Genomic DNA, 27801 nt, shown 5'->3' on the forward strand with positions numbered 1-27801 from the left:
CCCTCGCGTTTGGCCCCTGATCGAGCTAGAGCTTCGCGGAAAAAACGAGCGTGTTGCCCGTCACGAGAGGAAGCCGATGATACCCAATTTTAGGGTCCTAGGTCATCGGGTGACCTTCCAGGTCAGGTCAATGACCCGAAAACCGGGAAAATCGGGACCTGTTAGAAAGTCGTAAAATGTGGCTGCTATGTGGTTTTCCGGGGTGCTGATCACGAATATCGTGTTAGTTTTGATCATAGATGATGTCTCTAAGCATTTAGACCAGGTCGGGTCAGGTCAGGTCAGGTCAACCGGTAGGGGCTGTGACGGGTATTCGTAATACGCGTCAACCGCCTCGGACAGCTTTGTAACATGTTACGAAGGCACCAAAACTACTTCGTAAATGTTCAAATGGTTGCTAAATTCGAATTCAGCTCCAAAAACTAGCATAGAAACATGTAAAACTCGAAAAAGTGAACCGAGGTCACCCGAGGTCACCAAAGGTCAATGACCTGACCTGACCTTCAGGTGACCTTGACAACCACCCTAATGCATGGGAGCAACATCAAATCACATGTTTGAACGTTTGAAACCACGAAAAGCTTGCAAAGGCGCGGCTAATGCGAGCCGACATGCGCCGAACCGCGATTTCGGCCAAACATGGTCACAGAAAAGAGGTCACAGGTCAAAGGTCATTGGGGTCATGAAATTTTCAAAGTAGGTGTAAAATTGATCAATGCGAGGGTACTGAAAGTTTCGTCGCGATCGGCCGCTTTTTACGCGAGTTATTCGCGAAAAACCTTAGGGGGGGGGGTTGCATCAACCCCCCCCCCCCCTGTGCCGGCGAGGGTTAACATCTCGAAGTTGAAAATGAAGTTGATTTTTGTTGTGCCTATGAGCGGTGCGAGCCACTTAAACAAGTGTTATTTGAGCGAGCGTCATTTGAGCGAACCATTTTCAGCGAATGTTGTTGAGCTGGGACGGATTCATTTGGTAAAAGATTGTTCAAATGCCAGCTTTAAGTTTTTATTGATGGCTGTCGATAGAATTATTAAAAAGACAGATAAACACGTAAGTACAGAAGAATTCAAAAATTAAAAAAAAAAACGCCACTGAAATTTGTGGCGCAGATATTCGAGAAAAGCTCGTTTCGTAGTTGATAAGCGTTTAGGAAGGCCTTTAAATTAAATATTCATTTGCTTTAAATTAAGAATAAAGTTAAAATTGAAAAAAATGATATATAGCCCGACGTTTCGCATTTATTGCTTATTCATGGGCAACTGTTGCCCATGAATAAGCAATAAATGCGAAACGTCGGGCTATATATCATTTTTTCAATTTTAACTTTATTCTTAATTTAAAGCAAATGAATATTTAATTTAAAGGCCTTCCTAAACGCTTATCAACAATTGTCAATCTATATATACTCGTTTCGTAGATCGCAGCGTTCCACTTCGTTGACGAATTCGCGTACATGAATAAGCACAATAAAACAAAAATGAACCGCATAAACATTGAACTAAGTCGCCTAGCCGAGCACCCGATACACATCTGCCACCATGACACCAGGCTTTACATTCAGCACATTTCCTCTCGCCTTGTAGACAAAAATTCCCTCCTTGATTTTTCGTTTCCTCCAGTCAGACTCGTAAGCTAAGACTTTCACATCTCCCCAAGCGACGCAGTGGCCCGTTTCTATAACATGTTTGGCTAGTCCTCAATGATTCTCATCGAATTGCGTATTGCCATCTTATGCTCTGTTTCTCTCGCCGCTCTAATGCTACAACACGTTTCTTCTACGTACATTTTTCCACACGCTCACTCATACTGGTAAACCAGGCCCGTCCTGTGACACCTGGGGCATTCCACGATAGATCGTACCACTTTTTTCCAATTTGACACCCTCATCTCTCGGATTTTGACGAGAATTGGTCTCAGGGGTAGGGTAATGAGGGGCTCTGAATCCACCTGTAACAAGTTCAGGCTTATCAGATAGTGGTTTTTTTAGCTATGGTGTATAACATTTTTGGATCTTGCTTTGCAGCGCTAAGTTTGGCGGGCTGTAACTCTAAGTCGAATTATTCAAATGCCAAATGTTTTATAACATTGAACTTGCAATAAAACAGAGATAATTTTTGTATTTTTAATTAAAGAAATACGCTTTTTGATATATGACATATCGAGTTTTTTCATTTGTATTTTTTGGACTTTAGGACCAATTTTTTATTTTTTTTCTTTAAAAAAGTATTTGGCTCAATGTTAAGAAGTACGCAAAAAAAAATAGGAAGGTGTTCTTTCTATAAATGTATTTATTTTACGTCACGATAACGGTTTCGAACAGTGATTTCGGGAGGGGAGCTTACAAATGGCGTGGTAAAGCTGCCTAGTGACATCACGGCTACTGAAATTTCAATTGAAGCCTGCGTCATCTGATTCCAAAAGATTCCAAAATTCTCAACTGAAAACTAGACCTTTCCATGTCAATAATTTGAAAGTCATCTAATGAGAAAGGAGTGTCACAAGCTAAGGAGTGGTCCCTTACTGAGGATGCGACGGGACAAGATAAATGGGTTCCAGTTCTGTCGGACTTTCCTTGATGCTGGCATACTCTAGTGCATAATCTTACATAGGTGGATCCTATGTAGGTCCCCTCACACGAGGGGCAACTGAATTTATAAATGACACTAGAGCGGCAAGCCTTAGGGACAACGTCTTTGAACCGAAACAGGGAGCCTATGCTTAGTTTGTTGCGTAGCACCAGCCTGGGGTTCATGTAGGGATAGTACTTTTTTAGAAGTGATTCTACTGCTTCTTTTAGTTTTAGCGACTGTTTCCCGAAATGGGGAAGAACAAAATATTTTTCAAGCTTTTCTACGTGGTATGTCGAGACCTTGGGCGTAAACCGTTTGTTCAAAAACTTGGAAATCGCTGAGTCAATAAGAGCCTTTGGGTAGCCATTTTCTGTAAAGAACTTACGGAGGAAGCTGATCTCCATATCAAAAAGTTTGAAAGACGAGCTAATGTTATAGGCGCAATAGATCGCAGTGTTTAGGATGGCTTTCTTAATAGAGAGAGGGATGTAGCTAAAAAAACTAAGACCGAATAAGACCGAATAAGAATTTTTGGATGTCCGGATAAGACGATCTGGCAACTCGCTAGAAACATCCGTTTATCGCAAACCATCATACACTGGCCTCGGTCTTAGTTTTTTTTAGCTACATCCCTCTCTCTATTAAGAAAGCCATCCTAAACACTGCCATCTATCGCGCCTACAACATTAGCTCGTCTTTCAAACTTTTTGATATGGAGATCAGCTTCCTCCGTAAGTTCTTTACAGAAAATGGCTACCCAAAGGCTCTTATTCAAACGACACTACAGAAAGACCTAGACATCATACACAACTACGGACAAACATGGGCTATAACATTCAATGCAACGAAAACCACACAACAAACTTTCTCACATCGACAACAAACTAATCGACCAACCCTTACTTTCGGCGGTAACCCCATTCCAATAGTAAATGACCATAAACATCTCGGCCTCACACTATCCACAGATCTACGCTTTCACACACACATTAATGACGTCCTTCTAAAATTTAATCGTTCTATGGGCCCTTTATACCCAATAGCAAAACACATACCTAAAGGAATGCTTCTATCTCTCTATATTACTTACGTTCAACCTTTCCTCGACTATTGTGACATCACTTACGACGGACACATCACAACGACTGACGGCATGCGACTAGAAAAAGCACAAAACAGAGCAGCACGACTGATCACTGGGACTGGACTTCGGACATCGACTAACGGACTGCGACGAGAACTAGGATGGACTTCTTTGACCGACAGACGGAAAATCCACAAACTTCAGTTTTATCACAAATTAATATTCAATCCTATAGTTCCCGAATTTATTAAGACCATTATTCCTAACACAAGACAGCAAAACACAACACGAACTTTACGAAATATTTCAGCTCAAACAATACCATTGGCCAGAACCACATCCTATCACCGATCCTTCGTCCCATCCTCTACAAGCCTCTGGAACACATTGCCCGAACATCTACGCACAAACAATAACTACTTTACCTTTAAAAAACACCTAAAAGAACTGATTACACAACCCCGTCCACCTCTGTATTATTTCCTAGGCACAAAAACAGGCAACATTTTACACACAAAACTACGACTGAATACTTCAAAACTTAATGCTCATCTTTTCTCCATACAACAAGCTAATTCACCCTCTTGCACTTGCGGCTATAATTCTGAGAACACAAAACATTTCCTACTTTCCTTTCCACTTTATCATACTCAGCGAAACATTCTTTACAACACCGTGTCGCCCGTCATCCGCACTGACTTTTCCACTCTCCCTTCCTCCAAACAACTCGACATCCTTATCCACGGTACAGACCTGAGTCGTGAGGAGGGCCGTGTGGTTGCCACCGCTGTCCAATCCTTCATCATCCATACCCATCGCTTATAAAATACAACATCCCAGTCCCAATCCTCACCACTACCGTGGTCGGACGAGTGGGCGCGGTGCGGGGCAGCCTTGCAGTGCCGCCGGGGTCGTGGAGCGTTACCGGGCTTGGGCGGTCCGGTCGATCGACGATCACTTTGACATGTTTTGCAACATAAATGTTTTTATTCCGTTCTTCTTGTTTCATTGTGTTTCATCATTATTTTTGTTGCTAAATACGTTAAGTACTTATCGTTTAGCAAGCGGCGCCATGATTTAAGTGCGTAGCACTTTTGCGCCAATTGCATACTTTATTTGTTATATTCATATGTTTGTTATTGAATAAATGGTCTCTCTCTCTCTCTCTCTCTCTCTCTCTCTCTCTCTCTCTCTCTCTCTCTCTCTCTCTCTCTCTCTCTCTCTCTCTCTCTCTCTCTCTCTCTCTCTCTCTCTCTCTCTCTCTCTCTCTCTCTCTCTCTCTCTCTCTCTCTCTCTCTCTCTCTCTCTCTCTCTCTCTCTCTCTCTCTCTCTCTCTCTCTCTCTCTCTCTCTCTCTCTCTCTCTCTCTCTCTCTCTCTCTCTCTCTCTCTCTCTCTCTCTCTCTCTCTCTCTCTCTCTCTCTCTCTCTCTCTCTCTCTCTCTCTCTCTCTCTCTCTCTCTCTCTCTCTCTCTCTCTCTCTCTCTCTCTCTCTCTCTCTCTCTCTCTCTCTCTCTCTCTCTCTCTCTCTCTCTCTCTCTCTCTCTCTCTCTCTCTCTCTCTCTCTCTCTCTCTCTCTCTCTCTCTCTCTCTCTCTCTCTCTCTCTCTCTCTCTCTCTCTCTCTCTCTCTCTCTCTCTCTCTCTCTCTCTCTCTCTCTCTCTCTCTCTCTCTCTCTCTCTCTCTCTCTCTCTCTCTCTCTCTCTCTCTCTCTCTCTCTCTCTCTCTCTCTCTCTCTCTCTCTCTCTCTCTCTCTCTCTCTCTCTCTCTCTCTCTCTCTCTCTCTCTCTCTCTCTCTCTCTCTCTCTCTCTCTCTCTCTCTCTCTCTCTCTCTCTCTCTCTCTCTCTCTCTCTCTCTCTCTCTCTCTCTCTCTCTCTCTCTCTCTCTCTCTCTCTCTCTCTCTCTCTCTCTCTCTCTCTCTCTCTCTCTCTCTCTCTCTCTCTCTCTCTCTCTCTCTCTCTCTCTCTCTCTCTCTCTCTCTCTCTCTCTCTCTCTCTCTCTCTCTCTCTCTCTCTCTCTCTCTCTCTCTCTCTCTCTCTCTCTCTCTCTCTCTCTCTCTCTCTCTCTCTCTCTCTCTCTCTCTCTCTCTCTCTCTCTCTCTCTCTCTCTCTCTCTCTCTCTCTCTCTCTCTCTCTCTCTCTCTCTCTCTCTCTCTCTCTCTCTCTCTCTCTCTCTCTCTCTCTCTCTCTCTCTCTCTCTCTCTCTCTCTCTCTCTCTCTCTCTCTCTCTCTATTGACTCAGCGATTTCCAAGTTTTTGAACAAACGGTTTACGCCCAAGGTCTCGACGTACCACGTAGAAAAGCTTGAAAAATATTTTGTTTTTCCCCATTTCGGGAAACAGTCGCTAAAACTAAAAGAAGCAGTGGAATCACTTCTAAAAAAGTACTATCCCTACATGAACCCCAGGCTGGTGCTACGCAACAAACTAAGCATAGGCTCCCTGTTTCGGTTCAAAGACGTTGTCCCTAAGGCTTGCCGCTCTAGTGTCATTTATAAATTCAGTTGCCCCTCGTGTGAGGGGACTTTCATAGGATCCACCTATGTAAGATTATGCACTAGAGTATGCCAGCATCAAGGAAAGTCCGACAGAACTGGAACCCATTTAACTTGTCCCGTCGCATCCTCAGTAAGGGACCCCTCCTTAGCTTGTGACACTCCTTTCTCATTAGATGACTTTCAAATTATTGACATGGATAGGTCTAGTTTTGAGGTGAGAATTTTGGAATCTTTATATATTCACAAAATAGAGATCTTATATACATAGAGATGACATGCACTTAAGATCGTGGCGATTCAGTGGGTCTTTTTAAGCAACTTATTTTCAGCCAGTAGCGTGCCAATATGGCTGAGGCATTGTTAGTCTGAAGAAATTGTTATGTAGCGAGCGAAGCAAGCGTAGTCTTTCGTAGATTAACGGGAATTTCTGAGTATGAGCGGCCGGCCGGCCGTGGTTACGCTTTTGCGAGGCTTATACCTATCTCAGCAACTACTTGACCGATTTACATTCGATGATTTTTCTAGGGTAGCTTCATTCCTTCTACCAAGTATTGGACTATTCTCGATGCATGTGGGTGACCGCTTATGCACGTGCCACGTGCAAAACGAAGAGGTGTCAGTCAGTTTTGCAATAGTTGCAATATCTTGGTAACTACTTGGCCGATTGCGCTGAAAGTTGGCATGTAGGTAGGCACTAGGCACCCACTAGGCAATGCATATCCATGTGCCACAGTTGGGGTGCTGCTGCACGTGCGCACGTGCAGGGTTCGATTCCAGATCTCGAGAACGGCTGAACCGATTGTGCTGAGATTTGGTACATGGTTAGGGACCAGTTAGTAGGGTGCCGTGCAAAAGTCAGTTGTGACCCATTTTGCACGTGTGCACGTGCAGGGTGCCGCTTCCAGATCTCGAGAACGGCTAGGCCGATTGCGCTCATATTTGGCACATCGCTAGGGACCGGTTAGTAGGGTGCAGTGCACAAGTTAGTTGGAGGTGTCCCTTGCAAATTCGCTTGTCCAAGGCCCACCCTCTCGCTCGCTCCGTTGGTCGCCCCAAAAGGCGTTTTACTGGTTTAAAATATTGCTGTTCTTTCCTGGCTGATTTCATTCCTGAGGTAAGCAATGAAATTTGTAGCATGATTTCATTTTGTGTTTTTATTGAATTCCTTAAAAGCTCGCCTAAAAACATTCTCTCTCATTCAGGCTCTCATCAACCGGGCAGGCGGTGGACCTCCTGGCCACCTTCCGCGCGGTGGGGGCGGGGGGCATTTTTTGCCCCCCTCTCGTATCTCCGAAACTACTGGACGGATCCGTAACATTCAAACGATGTTCGATAGCCCTGTCAAATTTGTCGACGGAACTCCAATTTCATTGACCTCGGGGTCACCGATGACGTCACAGGTCAGGTCAAAGATAAAATGTTTCGCGTACGTTAAAAATAGGGCGTACGTTGCCTAGTATATATGTTGCTATTAGAGGTCACTGATTATACCATGTCAGGTCACAAGTTAGGTCACCAAGGGTCAGCACATGAACCAACTTTATTATTTACTAGGGTTGTGCGATGCATGTTTTATGACCCCCCTGACATGCCCCCCCCAAAAAAAAAAGGTTACAGGTCTAAGGTCATTTGGGTCAGATGCATGGAATTTTCAGGGTAGGTTCCTTGAGATTTGGTCAAGTTTGGCGCTTTCGGTCAACCGTCGTGAAAACGGCTGTTCTGAACCTTTCTGAGCACGGTGCAAGCTCAAATATACATATGTTGCATGTTCCCATTCAATGATACATTAACCCTAGCCGGACCTATTGGTTTTCTGCATACGCGCCGGCCGGGGGGGGGGGGGGTACGATTTCCCTCGCCGTTTCGCCCCTGATGAAGCTAGAGTGTCGCGGAGAAAACAAGCGTGTGTGCCGTTACAAGACGCAGGGACTGGCACCCGATTTTAAGGTCTCATGAGATCAGGTCAAGTGACCAAGGGCCATGGTTCAGTTTTTCATAACTTCGCAAAAAAACGGTCGGAGAGCCGCGATTTTGGCATCATCGTGTTTGTCTCGCTCAGGCGCGTCGAATGGTATACTTTTTGTTCGGGTGAGGTCAACTTGAGGTGTTGACCTCGGGTCAAGGGCAGGTCAGCTCCCCCAGATCACGAAGCTGGTTGAAAGAGGTCATGTTACATATTACTCGAATTGGCAGGTCTTCTTGAGTTTATTGGTGGCTTTCCCGACTCGCTAACTCAATTTGATGGGGAGTTATTGATGAAAAACTCTAATGACCCAAGTATAAAACTGCAATGAAAACCGTAAGCCTCATGCTAATAATTATATTCAAAATAGGGCCAAGAAAATAAGACATGTTCGCCAAACTGACAAACTGACTTTTGTCAAACCGTCTTACGGTTTTCATTGCAGTTATATATTGTAATCATGAGCCTCAAAACCGCGCTTTCTTTAATCAATGACCCAAGTGACCATAAATGACGCCACGCAATGTCAACAATGCAAAAGTGAAGCATCGGACCTTGCAAGACGTGCAAGAAATCACGATTCCATGTGCTGGAGACAGTTTGAGATAGTTCTCGGCGCTAACATAGCAGTTTTCATTTTTCCCCATTGATTTATACCTAATGGTGAGGTCACGTGGCCGACCTGACCTCATGTGATTTTTAGGGAAAATCCGAGATATAGTTATGTACAAGTTGTGAGACCTCTGGATGATAGGCACTACATCCTGTAAGTTTCATCTCCCTGTGAAAGTTCCTCTGGCACTGACGGCGTTGCGAAGTTGCGACATCTGAGGACTGTGCAGAGGTTCACTTATGACGTCACAGGTCAGTGACCTGACCTGACCTGAAAATGCGGTTGGTGTCACAAGATGCGGGTTGGGTCAAAGGTCAGGTATGCCAAGTTTCAGCTCTCTATCGCCTGCGTGTTCGGAGCTATCGTGAAAAACCCTATAGGGAGGCGGCACCCGCCCCCCCCCCCCGTCGGACGGCGAGGGTTAATGATACATGCAGTACCTGATACGAGCATAAGGTTAAAACATGCCTAATTTCATTTCAATAATTACGCTCGAAAGCGTCACAGCTAGACAAAAAAGAAAAACTGTACTTAAAAATAAGCGGATGTTAACACAATCTCCTTGACCGAATCCTTACAAAATGCAAGTCACGGGCCATGGCACCCCAGAAAACCTTGCTTAAAAAGACCCACTGAATCGCCACGAAATCAAGTGCTTTAACATAGGCGTGTCATCTCTATGTACCTATATAAGATCTCTATGCTCTCAATGATAAGAGTTCCGCGGTTAACCTTAATATTGTCACCTAGGGGGTCATTATGAAATGATGCGTATGACTTGTTTAGTGTGTTTGTGAATTTTTGAATTAGACTTGCGATACTGTGCCGACTCGCTCACCGCGCTGATTGCTTGTTACCATGTATCGAAATGTAACGAATCACTGAATCACTGATGATGTCTCTGTTAAGAGAAGAAACGTTTGAAAAATGTTACTAAATGATCAATACAACTCTGTGCCTTTTAATCAGGTTCATTCTCATCTTAAGTCCAACGAAGTCACGACTCTTCGATCTCATCAATCGCAATCATGGTAGATCAACTTTGAGAAACGTCCTGGGCTACTTAGCCCTGATCAAGAAAAGAGAAAAATGTAACCTTGACCTGAAGTTTCTACTTACCTGCAAGACCTATGACATCTTCCCGAAATTCCTTCGATTTAAACTTTACAAAAAGTCGCTTCATTCAACACAACTCGACAAGTCCTGGCAGCAAAAACTGTTAGACGAAGAAATCAAGTTTAAGAAACGACGACATGCCGATATTGAGAAGAAATGTACAGAAACTCGGAAAAGCATTTATCAAGTTCTATCTTTTTTCAAGTTTTACTGGCTTATCAACGTCAGTAAAGATGTTCTGGCCACCTTCAAAAGAAAACATGAATCAATCCACGCAAGAAAGCTCGCTCGGCTCGGAATTGAGAACTCGCTTCAACCTTGTGATCCAAACAAGGTCATCTTCAACTTCTCTTCAAAATCCATTCCCTCGCGCATCAAGACACTGCTGGCGTTTGGGCTGGACTTCAGACTGCCTGTTTGGAGGCTGAGCTTCTACAAATATTTTCTACATTTTGAAACTCCGGCTCAGTCGATCGTTCACCTCCCGCTCGCCGCAAGATTCACCTTTCAAGAAGTGAAACAGAACTTACGATCATTAGCCTTTCGATTTTACAATGGTTTTAGACCTTCCAAAGTGTTTTCTCCAATTTTCTCCAAGTCAGATGTAGTGTTATTGAAGAAGTTTGCCTCTGACCAATCATTGTTGTAACTCGTCCTGATAAAGGTAAGGGCGTAGTTATCGTAGATCGAGACCAATATGTCGATAAAGTAGAGACAATTCTGGCAGACCGTTCTAAGTTATCTATTGTAACTGAACCTCCTCACAAGCTTTTGCTCAAAGTGGAAGAACAAACTTAAAAAAGATGGCAATCATTTCAGAAGGAACGTACAGTAGACTACATGTATCTGGATCAGCACCTGGTGTTCTTTATGGTCTTCCCAAAGTCCATAAGGCATAAGCCAAACCTGCCCTTTCGTCCCATATTTAGAGCGTGTGGAACCGCCACATACTCTCTGGCGAAGTTTCTCGTCCCACTTTTGGCACCTATCACTGAAAACGAGTACACTGTAAAGAACAGTCATGAATTCGCTCGAAACATAAATGATATGAAGCTGTCCAGTAGCATGATCATGACAAGTTTTGATGTTGAAAGTCTATTTACAAACATACCCGTCCAGGAGACCATAGATATAGCTGTCAATTCCTTGATGAGTGGTTGCGATAGCATAAGTGGCATCCCTAAAAAGCTTTTCAGTGCTATGCTTGACTTAAGGTCGCCGTCCACTGCACATTGTGATCCGCCGAAAGTACGCGTGTACTCGTCGATAAGCGCGTATTCTCGGCGTTTGCTGAAATGACTCCGTCCACTGCACAAAAGCATCGGCAGAGATGCTCAAAGCACGGCTCAAAGGACCCGCCGGCCGAGGCCGTATACAATAGAATGAAAAACATAATTACTGGCTCGCCTGCCCGTCAGTTACTTCGTACTAACCACGGTGACAATAAATAGTTCTAACGAATAGTGTTTTAACCAAGGCTATAGAACCGGTCTTTAACCACTTTAACTATTGACAACAAACCTTCGGTTATAGGAGAATGGTTAGCCGTTTGTTTACATCGGTGGCCTTGAAAGATGACGTCAGCGGGTGTCTACCAATCTTCGCCAATATTTATCTTCGAGGATTTTATCCTCTAAGGCAGTTTGATATTAAACTTTTGGGCTCCCTTAGAGCATAAAAAAGATTATTTACTGCACAGCAATGTCTTAAAAATCGACAAAACATTGACACCCCGTGACATCATCTGTCTCCTGAGCCCTCCTTACATGACCTGCCGGCTCTGATTTCGCTCAGTTTTCACGGTGAAAAAAATCTAGGCCTAAGGCACGTGCTCTCTGCTCGGCAGCGGCCGCGGCCCAAAATGTCGCAAAGATGCGCTCGCCACGTGCAAACCGCTGAACGCACCCCTTCGAAAAGCTGATATGACAAATGGTTGCATGCGTCCGGCTTAGTGCGAAAATTTCACCCTCGTAGCCCGCACCGTCGCCGAGCAATAGCCCGCGAAAGGGAACTGAATCTTGCGCGGTCGGCGTCAACAGCGGCAGAAAAAGCTCCCACGATCCAACTTTTCCGCCACTAAATTAAGAGCGTAAAGTAAGCGATGAAAAGATGAACATGCCGAAACACGTTGTCGGCGGCTGGGCCGTTTCGGCGGCTGCAGATTCTGCTCCTACCATTGCCTCTGTAGTTAATTCTGCCAGTAAGCGCTTATTTTCGGCGGATAAAAGTGCAGTGGACGGCGACCTTTAGCTGTGTCAAACTCTTACTTTCTGTTCAACAGTAAACTGTACAGACAGACTGATGGTGTGGCAGTGGGTATGGGTCTACCCTTAGGTCCAACGTTTGCTAACATCTTCCTGTGTTTCCATGAGAAAAAAATGGTTAAGTACGTGCCCGTCAGAATTTCGTCCATCATACTATACTCTGCTCCGTTTCAAGTTTGCAGCCGAAGTGCCCTGCTGAAGGCAGTGCGTGATTTCTGTATATACAGCTCTTGCATTTTAAGACGCAAATTCGAGCGGAGGAGCGATCTGCCGAAGAAACTCGGACTGCAAGCTTTATATGGAACAGACCATACAAGAGGTATGTGGATGATTGCTTTTTGATTTTCAATGACATTTCACATGTGGATAAGTTCCTCGATTTTTTGAATGGTCACTGGTCAACATCCAAAAATAAAAATGAAGTTTACCAAGGAGGTCGAATCAGACGGCTCACTTCCTTTTTTGGATGTCCGGATAAGACGATCTGGCAACTCGCTAGAAACATCCGTTTATCGCAAACCATCATACACTGGCCTCGGTCTTAGTTTTTTTTTTAGCTACATCCCTCTCTATTAAGAAAGCCATCCTAAACACTGCCATCTATCGTGCCTACAACATTAGCTCGTCTTTCAAACTTTTTGATATGGAGATCAGCTTCCTCCGTAAGTTCTTTATAGAAAATGGCTACACAAATGCTCTTATTGACTCAGCGATTTCCAAGTTTTTGAACAAACGGTTTACGCCCAAGGTCTCGACGTACCACGTAGAAAAGCTTGAAAAATATTATGTTTTTCCCCATTTCGGGAAACAGTCGCTAAAACTAAAAGAAGCAGTAGAATCACTTCTAAAAAAGTACTATCCCTACATGAACCCCAGGCTGGTGCTACGCAACAAACTAAGCATAGGCTCCCTGTTTCGGTTCAAAGACGTTGTCCCTAAGGCTTGCCGCTCTAGTGTCATTTATAAATTCAGTTGCCCCTCGTGTGAGGGGACTTTCATAGGATCCACCTATGTAAGATTATGCACTAGAGTATGCCAGCATCAAGGAAAGTCCGACAGAACTGGAACCCATTTATCTTGTCCCGTCGCATCCTCAGTAAGGGACCACTCCTTAGCTTGTGACACTCCTTTCTCATTAGATGACTTTCAAATTATTGACATGGAAAGGTCTACACCTTTTTTCCTTCGTTGTAGCTCAATTTGAAAAAGATGTAAATCAATTTGAAAAAGATGAATTTCAATTTGAAAAAGATAAAATTCAATTTGAAATGAACAAAATTCAAGTTCAAAAAGCTGAAATTCAATTTGAAACAGATAAAGTTCAATTTGAAAAGAAACCATGTTGAGTAACTTAGTAGGGGAAGGTGCCCAAATTGCGCCATGCTTAACTTAATGAGCTATTACTCGTAAAGGGATGGATGGAGAGCCGGTTAACGTCTTCTAATGCGTAATTTGATTAATTTGATATACAAAATGCCCTTACCACACTTCTTAGTACTTACTTGCATGCCTCTATGCATTAGGTACCACGTAACGAAACGAGCGAATGTTTGGTATCTGTATTGATGCCATGACACAGAGATCGGAATGAATGGTCAGGTAATCGACCAGATAATCGACTCTGCCAGCGGACAGCAGTCGGACCCGCTGCGACCCGGCCACGGGCACACATCTCAAAGCTGAAAACAGTGCAGCGGTGCGGCAGAGCCGCAGCTTAAGCAGGGACATCTTAAACGCCCATCGGGAGGTTGCGTTCCTCGAGGCACCCAGCGAAGTACGTCTGCACATGATTGCATGCCCTGAGGCACATCCGCTGGGTAACTGAAGCCATGGCGATGTCAATCTTCTGCTCCAAGTGCCTCAGCCGATGTTCTGACTGCGTCAATTCTGGCTGCGTGTTGAGGGCCTCGTCCAGGTTTGCAGCCAGCTCCCGTTTCATGATAGCTTTGACGGCAGACCAGATGATTTCTATTGGGTTCATAGGGGCACTGTATGGCGCCAGCCGCAGCAGCTGTGCTCCAGCAAGCACCCCGTCTGCCTCGAAGACCTCTTCGAGAGTCGCGTGCACTGGTGCATTGTCGCACACGACAACTAGCTCATCGGGGTCTTCCGGGCAGCGCCTCAGGACCTCGCGCAGCCAGGCGGCACAGTCTTCCTTTTTGAATGAGCCTCGCCTCCTTTGCCAGTGAACAAGGCCGGTCTGCGTAATTGCACCAATAATGTGCACGTTTGGGCCCTTTGCTGTTGCCGCCTTAACACTGCAGCGTGTCCCGCGGCGTGAGCGTCCCTCCTGACGTCGTAAGAAGAGGTTGCAATTGGTCTCGTCGATGTACACTACGGTCTTCCCACTCCCAATCAGCTCCATGAGTCGCCTGGTAAATGCCGCTCTGCGGTCCTTGTTCACTGATGATGTCTCTGTTAAGAGAAGAAACGTTTGAAAATGTTACTAAATGATCAATACAACTCTGTGCCTTTTAATCAGGTTCATTCTCATCTTAAGTCCAACGAAATGTAATGCAATATAACTCAAAAAGTTTTGATCTGAGAAGTCTGATATTTTGCCAGGCGTCTTTGGGGCCTATGATTACCCCTAGGACCGATTTTCATTAAAATCTGAGAGATGAGGGTGACGGGCCTTGTACGATCTATCGTGGAATGCCCCAGCAGGCACTGCTGGGTGTTCCGTCCTACCCGGCGTTTTTTCTTGTCGGTTATTTTGACATGTCCCCTGAGCAGCCACCACCTAGATTTCTTGAATTTGAAATTCAGTCTTTGCACATATCAAAAGAGAAAGGATTGAGCATTCAGAAGCCTATAAACAAAATGAGTTACGAGAGCAGTGTAGCAAGATATGCGGCCTCAAACGTTGGCTGGTCCGTCTTACCCCAGCTTCCCCTACGGGCTATGGTTAATTTTGTCTGCATATTTTGCAAAGTTATTGTGTTTTTTTTTTTTTGTAAAAGTTGTCAAGTATGTCTGATTAAATATAAGTTATCTATGAAATTGTCTGAGCTCTTAGGAATAAAACGAGTGTTTTTACAATACCAAATACTAGTATATTAACCAGTATAATGCCTTTTGGGGCGACTAACGGAGCGAGCGAGAGGGTGGGCCTTGCACGTGCGAAATTGCGAGGGGGTACCTTCAACTGACTTGTGCACGGCACCCTACTAACCGGTCTCTAGCGATGTGCCAAATTTGGGCACAATTGGCCCAGCCGTTCTCGAGATCTGGAAGCGGCACCCTGCACGTGCGCACGTGCAAAATGGGTCCCAACTGACTTGTGCACGGCACCCTACTAACCGGTCCCTAACTGTGTACCAAATTTGAGCGCAATCGGCCGAGCCGTTCTCGAGATCTGGAAACGACCCCTGCACGTGCGCACGTGCAGCAGCGCCCCAACTCTGGCACATGGATATGCAGTGCCTAGTGGGTGTCTACCTACATGCCAACTTTCAGCGCAATCGGCCAAGTAGTTACCGAGATATTGCAACAATTACAAAACGGACACCTCTTCGTTTTGCACGTGGCACGTGCATAAGGGGTCACCCACATGCATCAGGAATAGTCCAATACTTGGTAGAAGGAATGAAGCTACCCTACAAAAATTACCCCGTGTAAATCGGTCAAGTGGTTGCTGAGATATAAGCCTCGCAAAAGCGTGACCACGGCCGGCCGGCCGGCCGGCCGCTCATACTCAGAAATTTCCGTTAATCTAAGGAAAGACTACGCTCGCTTCGCTCGCTCCGTAACTACTCAGGCTATCCAGATAAAAAGGGCGTTTTGTGCGTCGCTGCAGCTGGTGTGTCAGTTATTCAATATATAGCCTGACAACTAGTGCACCTACTGCTCCTTCTGCAGCTGGTGTATCCGTTGTCCAATATATATCCTGACGAATAGTGTACTGCTCCTTTCTTTCTAAAGTAAAATGCGTTTTTACATAAATGTGTCGGAAAAATTTAAGGTTAAAGTGGCTGCAGTAAAATGACAAATTTCCAATAAGATTTTCGTAAGAAATTAGGAATGTCATATTCTGCCCTAAAATGATTTAGCATACATATTGGCATGCGGCGATTTGCCGCGGCTGTGGCTGTGCCGGTGAGATTGTTGTGCGTGTTGGGCAGGCCGGAGCGGCTCGACGAGAGGCGCACTGACCGTGAGCGACGCGGCGGCTTCGGACGCGACTGGGAGCGGCCAGCCAGCAGCGGCTTCGGCCGGGAGCCGGGCCAGGGCGGCAGCGGCCGGCGGCGGCCGGAGCGGCCGGAGCGGCGCAGCCGGGCCGACGACCAGCCCGAGTGGTTCTCGGCCGGCCCCACCAGCCAGAACGACATGGTCGAACTGCACGGCTTCGGGGACGAGGGTGGCGCCGACCCGCCGACGGCCGCCGAGCCGGAGCACGGGCCGGCCGAGTGCAGCGCTCCCACCGCCCAGCACAAGCAGGAGAAGGTTTCATCCGGCCCAGGTACGAGTCTGCCGGCGCCCGGCGCTCAGCGCCACTCACCGCGCCTCCCAGCGCCACGCTCACTCAGCGCTCACTCAGCGCTCACTCACCGCGCGCCGCAGCCGACCAACTTATGAAAAGTTAATTTGAAGTTAAGTAATCATCAGGACAGTGATCTTCTTGAAGGACATATACCACTTTCTTGAAAGTAGTTTGCCATAGTTTTATGATTTTAATGCTAAAAAAAATGACTGAAAGGGAAATAATTAATGATTACCAAAGGACTTTTGAAAAGTATTTTTCATATAGGAAGATCTATTTATCCGGAAATAGTTTTGCAGCGGAGGCTAATTGACCAATCATATTGCGTAGTTCAAAAGACGCTGACCTCTGCGACAGGTGAATGTGGGAAATACTCAACAGTTGTATAAATAAGAATCCTAGAAAATCTGAAGTATCTACTGCTTTCAGTGATACGCATGGAAATCCCATTGAAGACACCAAACAAGTAGCTCACTTATTTAACAATTTTTTCATATCAATTGGTGAGAAGCTACAAAAAGAAATCCCAAATACTGTGATGATGCCCCCTGGGGGTCCGGAAGCGGTGGGGAGTATGTTTCAAAAAAAATATTGTTTAATAAAATTTCGTTCATCGGGGGTGTTTTTCTTTCCGAGATGGTTGCCGACCTGCGCCATCCTCTGGAACAACTTCAGGTGAGTGGTTTAGGCTGGTAATTCCACAAATTGTTGATTAACTAGTTGACTCTCTTGCTGTTTGATTTTTTTCTTGTTCAAACGTAATTACACACCCATTTCCAGTGATGATCGGTCCGTTGGTTTCAAGCTGACCGATTCCTTTCCGCCACCGTTCCTTGCGCCTGGGGCTCGTCACAAACAATATTTATAATGAGGCTGGCTTGTCGCTTGTCAACATATAGTCTTCACTGCCTAGGATGGTATCTGTCTCATAAGGAATTTAGGACACGGAAGTCTCCCCAAAGCATATAATTTTGATGTCTCCCTTGAGGACATAACCTGAAGCCACCATCTAATACCTGATAGCTACCCACCATTCTCTCTCCCTTTCTTATGCCTATCATCCCAAAGATAATCGAGTACATCCCTATTTAATGTCGCCCTCAATACTGAGATTAGATCTCCCGCTGGTCCTTACACTATATGACGCATACCTCAATCTCCCTCCGACTCACTCTCTTTGTCATACCTCTCTCATCCCACTACAATAAATTTGACCCCGCGTTGACCTCTCAGTCCCTCCCAGCAATTGTTCTAACTCCCTCCAGCGGTACATATCAGGGACAATAAACGCAATTTGTTCAGTAGACTCCGTGATTAGTGTAAATTTCATCTTAGCTTACTCTTACCTCCCAACGACTTATCGCGCCCCATTCCAACATTGGAATCGTGTGTGCTCTTCCTAGCACCTCTTGGGCTCCCTGGCCCAATATCCTCGAACACCTACATCACTTGACCCTGATTACTTGTCTAAAGGTGCAACGCAGGTAGCGATTACATTATTAGCGTTCGTCAATGGGTGTGATTGGTTCAATCAATCTCTGCCGGCCCACTCTCTTCGAACACCTACATCATTTGACCCCGATTACTTGTCTAAAGATCGACGCGGGTAGCGTCAGTTATTAGCGTTCCTCGGTGGCTTATGATTGGTCCGTCAACCTCTGTCGCTCACGGCACATCTCTGTTTCCCTACTAAAACCCCGCGGCCGGACGTTGGTTACTGACCCTTGCAGCCCTTCTGTGAGAGACCGTCTTACGCGTTTTCACCTAACGAACCGGTGGACACAATCCTGCTACCCCGACGACCGCAGTCTCACCGGGCTCATAGACAGGTACCTACTGAGTACTCTCATGCAGTCATGGCACCCGCAAGTGGCGCCTTTGAATCATTGACCGGTGTGATTCGAAAGACTCCATGACTGAATCTATCCTGCAATTTTATCCGACGCCGTGGAATTCTGTCCTGCAGATGTGTGTTCAAGCGCGTTAGCGTCATGAGTAATGCGTGCTGCGATCATTCCGACGGTGGACTTAATCACTTACCTTATCCCGATTCCCGGCGGTATTACTCCTCGCCTCAACCTCTATCATTTTCGTATTTGTCACTCACCTCGGGCGGCGTGCTCTATCGCTCTGTCTCTCTCTCTGACTCACCTCTCAGCTTGGGCGTCTTATGGCGTTCTTCGTTCTGATATCTGCCTAACATACTTACTTCTTCCGTAACGTGAGACAGTTCCAATCCTAGTAGGCTTAGACGTATCAGCAGGGTCAAAAACACATGAAAGTGTTGCAACATACCTCCTCTTCGGCTAGCATCCATCCTTAGATCTGTTCCTCCTTGGGTAATTCCGGTTTCAATATCTATCGACTACTTCAGAGTCACTCCTTCTGTATCTCCTTACCTGTCTGATCCGTAGAATCCCTTCAGTCCATGTGCGCACCGCTGCGCGGTACGGGTCAATTGTTACCCGCGACATGAAAAAAAAAGTCATTTGATAGAGAAATCTGCGCCGCCAAATACTCAGACCATCTACTACTCCTTTCATCTACACGATATTTACGCCTATCATCCGAAACGTCTCCACCGTAGCTTTCTATATTCACTCAGTGACGTCATATTCCAGGAAACAGACTGTGTTTACACTTGTTGATCAGTAATGACGTCATAAGATCGTGTCGTCGGCGGGTTGGTACATCCTGACTTTTCATCGTCTAACCTTGGACACGCCAACTTTTGGTCGGAATTTCAACTTGACTCTCTTGGGTGTTCCACGCAGGCCCATGTCACTCCACTTTTGATGACATCATATGGGGGCCTCAGGACAATAATGGCGCGGCGCGCCACAATCGCTTCAGAGCTACTAGCCAACAGTTGCCGTTTTTGAAAATATTATTTTGAAATAAAGTTCCAAGTATTAAAAATATTGTAATAAAGTTGTTAAATAAATCGATACCATATCTAAAAACTTCCTGAAAAATGATTTATTCATAGTAAAAATATAAGCTCGATGCGTTTTTACGTTGCTTTCCTGCAACTGCAGAGGGTTTTGAAATCGTCTTTATCTTCAAAACCGGCCATTTCTTAGCATATTGCCGCTCTTTTTTATCGCTAGAAAATTAGTTGGACTTTCCAATGACATCAATGGTTGAGCGATGTGTGTAGAGTGTCACCAACAATCTTCAAATGAAGTTAGTCATTTTTACGTTGTAAAGGAATGGAGTACCCCTTTCGAGCATCAGGGGTGACGTCACTCAGGATCTGTCTCTGATTGGTCGGCGGGGGAGTGACTGTACCTTCTATAGATGGCCTTGGTTCCACGTGGTTTCAATGAAGCAATTCTCGGTAGTGCCCAATCATTTGTGATCATGAATATTTTTTATGTGGATTGTTGTCTGGCGTCCCTCGCCACGCTGTCGCAACTTTCTCTGGGGTCGTAAGTATTTGCATCAAGGGAACTCTAAGGTAGTGCGCCGGATTAGTCTCAATTTGGCATTTCGGTTTTAAAGACAATCCAAATCATGTGATTTCATGTTATGCCACTGAACCGATTTTTAGAATCAATTTCATAATGCAGACTTTTATTGACATACTGGTCTAGATAATTTATTTAACTTGCAATTGACAATCGACTTGTGGTGTTCTAATTTAAGGGAGCTCGGTTTACCGATTACTATGTTGTTGAAGGTGTACAAATTTTGGCCAATGTGATATCCAATTATCTGAGTGGGAACATCAGCAATGAGAAGTGGTTATATCAAATCAGGGGGGGGGGGCTGTGTCCAGTCATGAGGACATGTTAAACTTTAAGACAAAATTATGCCATACAACTGGTATTGCGTGGTCGGGTGGCAGGTCGGTTCAGCACAACAAGCTATGCTTAGTGCGAGCTCTGATTTCACAAATCTGCCCCTTCAACCATTCAGAATAAATTTATAAAAAAAAAATGGCAAGAGCAGTAACTTTTAAGAAGCTAATGGGAACTGGCCATTGGAGAGTGGTGCTAATTTCAAACTAAATTAATGGCTCAACAAAGACTCAGACTGGTATATCTTCATTGTATCTCTTTCGTCACCCGTCAAAGATTGTAGTCACTGATGCCTTATGATTTTCAATTCTAAGATACCCCTTTTTAAGTGAAACCACACTGGTCCGAAACTGCGGTGCTAGCATCCCAGGCCAGATATGAGATCAGTTGTGACTTGAGACTGAGAGGTCAATGGTCATTAGCATTGAAATTCCATGTTCAATAGAAACGGATGAAACAACCTTGGATGCGACTGGGAATAGTCTGACTTGAATTGTTGTATGTTACTGATTTACCATCTGAATTCATTAATTTCAGCGTGTCCCTCCAAAACTTTGTAAGTATAGTTGTCAGTAGCTTTCACACCACGCATGACATGAGATGAATGTCCTCCTAGCTTGGGTGGCAATGACCCTTGACATATTGTAGTACCTGTTCGTTAGGGAATGACACTAGAAAGGTGACTGGGGTTGGTGCAATTTCCTCATAAGTCCCTGGTGCTTGTTCAATTGAATCTAACACCATCTGACTCAGCCATGGTCTTTTCTTTCTTTGAATTTCTAAGTTTTAGTGATACACGCTCAATCATAACACAATTAATTCTTCATTCCTGCCTTTAGCCTATAATTGTCTGCTAATCTGATTTGGTGGCATGCCTTGCAATGCAGAGTTTGAGTTCGACTGACATAGGTAACCAGTTTCTCCCTGAATTAGACCAGGGTTATAGGGTTGTTCACCAAAATTTCCTAAAATTTGATCGTATGTTACTCTGCTCCCTCTTTCTCCCCTTTAACCACCCGCAATTGTGTCCGTCATTTTTCACTGAAGTCAGGATGGGTCAATAGTTGAATTAGGTATTCGTCCAGCTATCTTAACATATTAATTGTTTCTCTCAGCAGGTCCATATTCGTGTACTGCCCGCGGTTCAGCTGAGCTGAGGACTTCATGGGCCCGTGCTTTCTCCGATCCAGCGGCGGGGGGACCAGATCGCATTTGTGAGCTCCAAAGCATTCGCGTCATTGTCTTTCTCTGGTTTAAATTAGCATGAAGGTCGCTTTTGCCTACAGATATAAATGAAGTATTACACCTGGATATCTCACTCACTCACTCACCCTCTCTCTCTCTCTCTCTCTCTCTCTCTCTCTCTCTCTCTCTCTCTCTCTCTGTCTCTGTCTCTGTCTCTGTCTCTGTCTCTGTCTCTGTCTCTGTCTCTGTCTCTGTCTCTGTCTCTGTCTCACTCTCACTCTCACTCTCACTCTCACTCTCACTCTCACTCTCGATTATCTGTTCGAACTCACTGTGGCAGGTCTTAAGATTGAACCATATCGTTGAGTCTTTTAGGCAAACGGGATTTATCGAAATTGTACAATATTTGTAAATTAAGCAAACACAAAGGGACAGGTGATAACCGGCCTTTAATTGATTGTAATGAAAGCTCTGCGGTGACCTGACCCTGCTTCAGATCTGATCGGCGCCCATTCTGACTCATCGGTGATTTTGGCAACTCCTAGCGGATGTCGTCAAGGCTACGTTAGCTAGGTGGCGGTAGGGAGTCACGGGTTGGTCTGGATTGTCGAACTTGTACCAAAATATTTCATGTATGAGATCGATCTTTATAACTACTGATTTAGAAACTTCGACATCTTGCTCTCTTTCTCACATACATACCAACTCACGCCCCAATTTACTCATCCACTCCCGCACGCGTCCACTCATTCACTCATCACTCACTTAACTCTTTCTATCCTTGCCCGTGCCCGTCTGTCTCTTACGCATACTCGCATACGCGTCAGATTCAGGGTTATGTGGCGACCTCTCATGGCAGTTTTGGGAACCAGTGTGGCGTATTCCATGCTAGGTGGCACTGTTAGTATTGTCAGCTGCAGCTGAGCAGTGAGCACTGTCGGAGTCTGCACTGAAGGCATTGGATCTTGTAGGTGGCGCTAGTGGTGCTGTCGTCGGTGCGTCTTTATTCTACATGAAGGACATGAGCTGCGGTAATTTCTCGCTTCCCTCCGTAACCAACTCTAGATGTGTACAAGCAGGGTGACATTTGACATAGTCACGTCACATTGAACGGTAACTCGCTTGATGTTTATGATCAATTGCCTCAAATGATGCATCGATTTAACAACCGTAACATTTCTACGTTAATCTTTGATGTACCTCGACGGGGGAGCTAGCATCAATATCAGTTAGGTACTGATAATGCTAGGAGAGAAAGGGGAATTGATTGACAGGTTACGAACAGCGATAAAATTTATAACGATTGAAATGGTGATTCAGATTTGTATCGGTTAGATGAACGCGAATCACGAAACGACTCAATGCTGATTTAATAACAACCCGGAAGGCAATTCAGACTTGTTCTGGCGCTGAGCTGCCGAAGGAGCAGAATAATGTTTGGTATTTACAATGTTTACTCTCCTTATCCGAATGTAACTGAACACGTCACGACTTCTTGGGCCGCCTTCGTATCAAACCTTATCCCAATGATTAATCTATGCCACGGATGTGACAATCCTACGCTGACCGTCGATTTATCTCGAATAGCACTTGTAAGAATTGAGAATCGATTGACAGACTTGGAATTAACACTAGATTAACAATGGATTGATACGCTGGCCTACCGAGTTCAAACTAGTTAGATTATGAAACAACTTATGCTGACCTACTAGCTTGGAACAAAAAAAAAAATGTATCTGTGATGGTCGCGTCGTGAGGGGTGATCATTGCATTTCCGTTGATTGATGATCAGACGGCCGTGGCGTAGTCTCATTCAACTCCGGTGAGCCTGTGGTGCTAGGCCGGCGTGAGGCCGTGTGATCGACGATGACGACTCAAAGATAATTACGTTAGCGGTCTCTGTGAATCCGAATCAGCAACCTATCTGAAGTAACCCTCCCTTCTTTCCCAGACAGATTGTTAAATTTTTCACGCTATATTTACAAACGGACGATACAATACTGGTCATTTTCAACCGGTGTACCACGATCGGTTGTCAGCTCGCCAATGACAACTTAACCTTAAATCTAATCCTAACGCCCTAACCGCAAAAAGATTATTTACAAAGCATCGCCAATTGAACTGTCATGACGTCATCTGACGTAGTTTGACGCGTCAATAGTGACCAGCGCCCCAAAAATGACACCATCTGGCCTGTTCCCCTCCCCTCTCATACTCATACTCATAATCCCACACCTCACTGCGCCGGACCGCGCGCGCGATGGCCGACGGATAGCGCTCCCCCCCAATACCAATGTAATGGTGAGCCATTAGCCTACACTGACCCTTACTGACCCGCCCCGGCTGTCCCTCTAACCCCTCTGTCTATCCCATAGCCAAGGCCGGACCAGTCAGGCCCATTAGCCCCTCCCCGCCTTTACAAACAGACGCCCCACTGCCGCGCTGCTCGGTCGGGAGCGGAATGTAGCGACCATCTGCCCTCCCCTTCCCAGTCGAGTAACACTCCCACGATGTTAAATCCATTACCCTCTAATGGTGGCTCAGGTTAGACCCCAGGGAGTGGCATTTGTGATCCAGATCAGAGACATCCGATGGGTGAATGGGAGGTTGAATTGTCCATGACGGGGAGGCAGTCTTGATGAGGCGGACAGATGAGATGACTCACTTGACAGTGTTTGATGATTGCTGTCCACTCCAGTTGAGGTCCGGTGCAGTGATGATCCGATCAGCAGAGAGGCCGCTCCGGCCGAAGCCGGGCGGGGCGGTGTCCCGCGCCGAGTCCCGAGGCGTTCTGTCCCTGGTGGTCGGCCTCCGATGGTCGGTCTCGGGTCTGTCTGAATCCCCTTCTCCTTCTCCGCTGAGTTTTTGTTCGCCTGTGATTTCCGGGCCGGAGGTTCCGGGCGTCGCCGGGCCTCCCCGACCGGGGCAGAAAATTGGCGACATCCCGTCTCGCATCCGGAGTCGAGACTGTCACCCTCCGCCCTCCATTCCGCCGGAACGTGACGTCATCCTCACTAGCACGGCTCATCCGTCTCAGCTGTCTCCTGCCGGATGACGTTTTCACACTCGATTTTCGCCGGATGTCGGTCCCTGCCTGTGCCGGACGCGGCGTTTTTCGCACTAGCCAGCACCGGAGGGCAGGTGGTTCCGACTGCGCCGCGTTCGTCGGCGGTAGCTGCGCCGGCCCGGATGGGTGTGTTTGTACTCCACCCTTCGGCGAGCCTTTGATCTTCGCTTAATGGTGACCGGCCGACGGGTCGGGGGATCGTATGGTCGACTCCCTCCCCACGCCGGCTCAGCGCCGCGGCAGGCAGTGCGATCGTCCTTACGTATAGAGTGTGAGAGATGTCCTTTTTGACGTACGGAGAAAAAAAATGTCACAGCTTCCAGCTGTTACAATACCAGAACTGATCCCCTGAATAGCGTCACTTCCAGTGAAAACACATTTGATCATCTTCACCCAACAAATTCTGCAGAATTAGAGTCCATGATAAGAAATATGAAAAATGTTGGTGCTGGTATTGACAACATCAATTCAAAAATATTTAAAAATACATATTCAGCAATACTCAGTCAATTGGTTCATTTAATAAACATATCGTTGAGTACTGGAACATTTCCTGAAAGTATGAAGATGGCTGTGGTGAAGCCATTATACAAATCTGGAAGTAAAAATATATTTAGCAACTACAGACCCATTAGTATCCTTCCCTATCTTTCCAAACTTCTAGAAAAGATTGTACACCAGAGAATCAATGCATACCTCATACAGAATGACATATTATCCCGCGCACCGACGGGGGGGGGGGGCGGATATCCGCCCCCCCTGAGGTTTTTCGCAAATAGCGGGAAAACCGCGGCGCTACGCGCCGCGAAATTTGGTATGACTATTCCCTCATCAATTTTACACATGGTGTGTAAGTTTGAACTTCCTACCTTTCAAGGTCAGGTCACCAGGTCACTTTGAATGACCCAACCTCAAGTCACTTTTTTGCAACTTTGTCACCGTACCAGAGCTACAGTAGATGTCGGAGGCCTTTGAAAGTCGCAGAATGTTATTAGGTCATTAGTAGCTACAATTTGTATATCTCGGAATTTTGATATCGGTGACCTAAGGTCAGGTCAATTTTGCGACCTCCCCATTATAAGTCAATGGGGGAAAAATCAACTCCCTGTTTTTACCACTAAAACGGGTCGGAATGGCCCCATATACCATACATGACTTCATATACGATCAACCTTCACTACCTTGAGGTCTGTTTTGCTGTTGGGCAGCTGTGAGGTCATGTGACGTCATCAAAGGTCACCAAAGGTTTTTGGCCAATAACTCCGTACAGGAACAAGATACAGCCGCGTGGATGGTCTCATTGTGTTCAGCTCGTCAAGACGCATCGAATGATATACATGATGACCTCGAGGTCACGTGACCTGAGGTCAACCTTTGACCTTGACCTTTCGAGGTCAACATATATATCATTCGATGCGGATTGACGAGAGGATCACGATGATGCCCTTAGTTTGTTCCTATCTTGACTAATTCGAAAGTTATTCGAGAAAAAACTCTCTCAATATCTAGCGCCGCCATTTTGACTTTTTCGACCCCTGTGACGTCATCTTTGACCTGACCTGAAAATGACCTTTGTAAAAATTGTAGATCTTGACCGTGCGTATCCGATGCCGTTTACCGCTTGTCGCTATCTTGCTTCGTTCTCGAGATCTCAGGGGGGGGGGCGGTCATCCGCCCCCCCCCGTCGGTGCGAAGTTGGCGCGGACCCCCGTCGGTGCGCGGGTTATGTAAGGATCAATTTGGCTTTCAAAAATCCCTATCAACATACATGCCTATAGTAGGTACTCCTGCAAGAACGAATAACAAAAAGCATTGAAAATGGGAAATTGTCTTCAGTGGTATTCACTGACCTTAAAAAAGCATTTGCTACAGTGAACCACAACATACTCATCAGCAAATGTCGTAAATACGGATTTACTGGTTGTGCTTTTCGCTTTATCAAGTCATATCTCACAAACAGACAACAATGTGTAGAATTTAAAAGTACTAGATCCTCTTTTCAAAGTATTAAGCTAGGAGTGCCCCAAGGCTCTATCCTAGGTCCCAGGGGCGGATCCAGGAAAACTCCAAGGGGAGGGTCATGAATCGAAGTGGTGCCCCTACCTATACCCAAAATTAAAAACTCAACGGATTTCGTCCACTTCATTTTGGTGGTGCCCCCATTTTCAGTTTTTTTCTTTTTATTTTTTATTTTTAGTCAGTATCTTAACTCTTAGCCACAACCACATTTACCAATTGTAAGCAAGTATATATGAATGCGCTATGTGTATATATGTTGTGGACGCTGAGTAGTGAGTACTTACCAGGAACGTTATCAGGTAAGCAAATCGTTGTCAGTCCGACGAACTTGACCCTGGCGTCTAAAGGGTCTGTCCTTGACACTTCAGGCTTGTCAGGGGCACCAAAGTCCTTCCAGGGACACCACAAACCTGTCAGGGGCACCTACGGCCTTGTAGGGGCGCCACAGGCCCGCCAGGGGCACCACAGGCCCGCCAGGGGCACCACAGGCCTGCCAGGAAGCAGGGGCACCACAGGTCTAGCAAGTATACACGACAAGCCTGTCAGGGGCACAACGGGCCTGTTGGGCCCATGAGCACCCCTAGGGGCAGGGGCACCACAGTCCTTCCAGGGGCACCGCAGGCCTGTGAGGGGCACCAGCGGCCTAGCAGGGGCACCAGTCAACACAGGCCTGCCAGGGGCACCACAGACCTGCCAGGGGCACCAGAGGCCTGCCAGGAGCACCACCGACCTCGCAGGGGTAACTTGGGCCTGTCAGGGCCCAGGGGCACCACGGGCCTGTCGAGAGGCACTTCAGGCTTTTCAGGGGCACCATAGTCCTCTCCGGGCGCAGGGGTAGCAGGGGCACCAGAGGCCTGCCAGGGGCACTACAGGCCTAGCAAGGGCACCACTGGTCTATCAGGGGCACCACGAGCCTGTCATAGCCAGGCATCTCAGGCTTGTCAAGGCCCAGGGGCACCACAGGTCTGTGAGGGGCACCAGCGACCTAGCAGGGGCACCAGTCAACACAGGTCTGCCAGGGGCGCCACAGACCTGCCAGGGGCACCACAGACCTGCCAGAGGCACCAGAGGTCTGCCAGGGGCACCACCGGCCTCGCAGGGGCACCTTGGGCCTGTCAGGGGCACCACGGGCCTGCCGAG

The 27801-nt window shown here is 46.3% G+C and overlaps 1 protein-coding gene across 1 annotated transcript in view; it reads left to right on the top strand.

The window, feature by feature from the left end:
- The window catches only part of LOC122392460 (eukaryotic translation initiation factor 4E transporter-like), a 309584-nt gene that overhangs the window by 69306 nt on the left and 212477 nt on the right, over positions 1-27801 (top strand). Inside the window, exon 6 of the mRNA XM_043387322.1 lies at positions 16229-16566. Within this exon, the coding sequence (XP_043243257.1) occupies positions 16229-16566 (338 nt within the window). The remainder of the gene's footprint in view (positions 1-16228; positions 16567-27801) is intronic.

This window comes from Amphibalanus amphitrite, unplaced genomic scaffold, assembly GCF_019059575.1.
Source record: "Amphibalanus amphitrite isolate SeventyFive unplaced genomic scaffold, NRLGWU_Aamphi_draft 000023F_arrow, whole genome shotgun sequence".
Taxonomy (NCBI): Eukaryota; Metazoa; Arthropoda; class Thecostraca; order Balanomorpha; family Balanidae; genus Amphibalanus; species Amphibalanus amphitrite.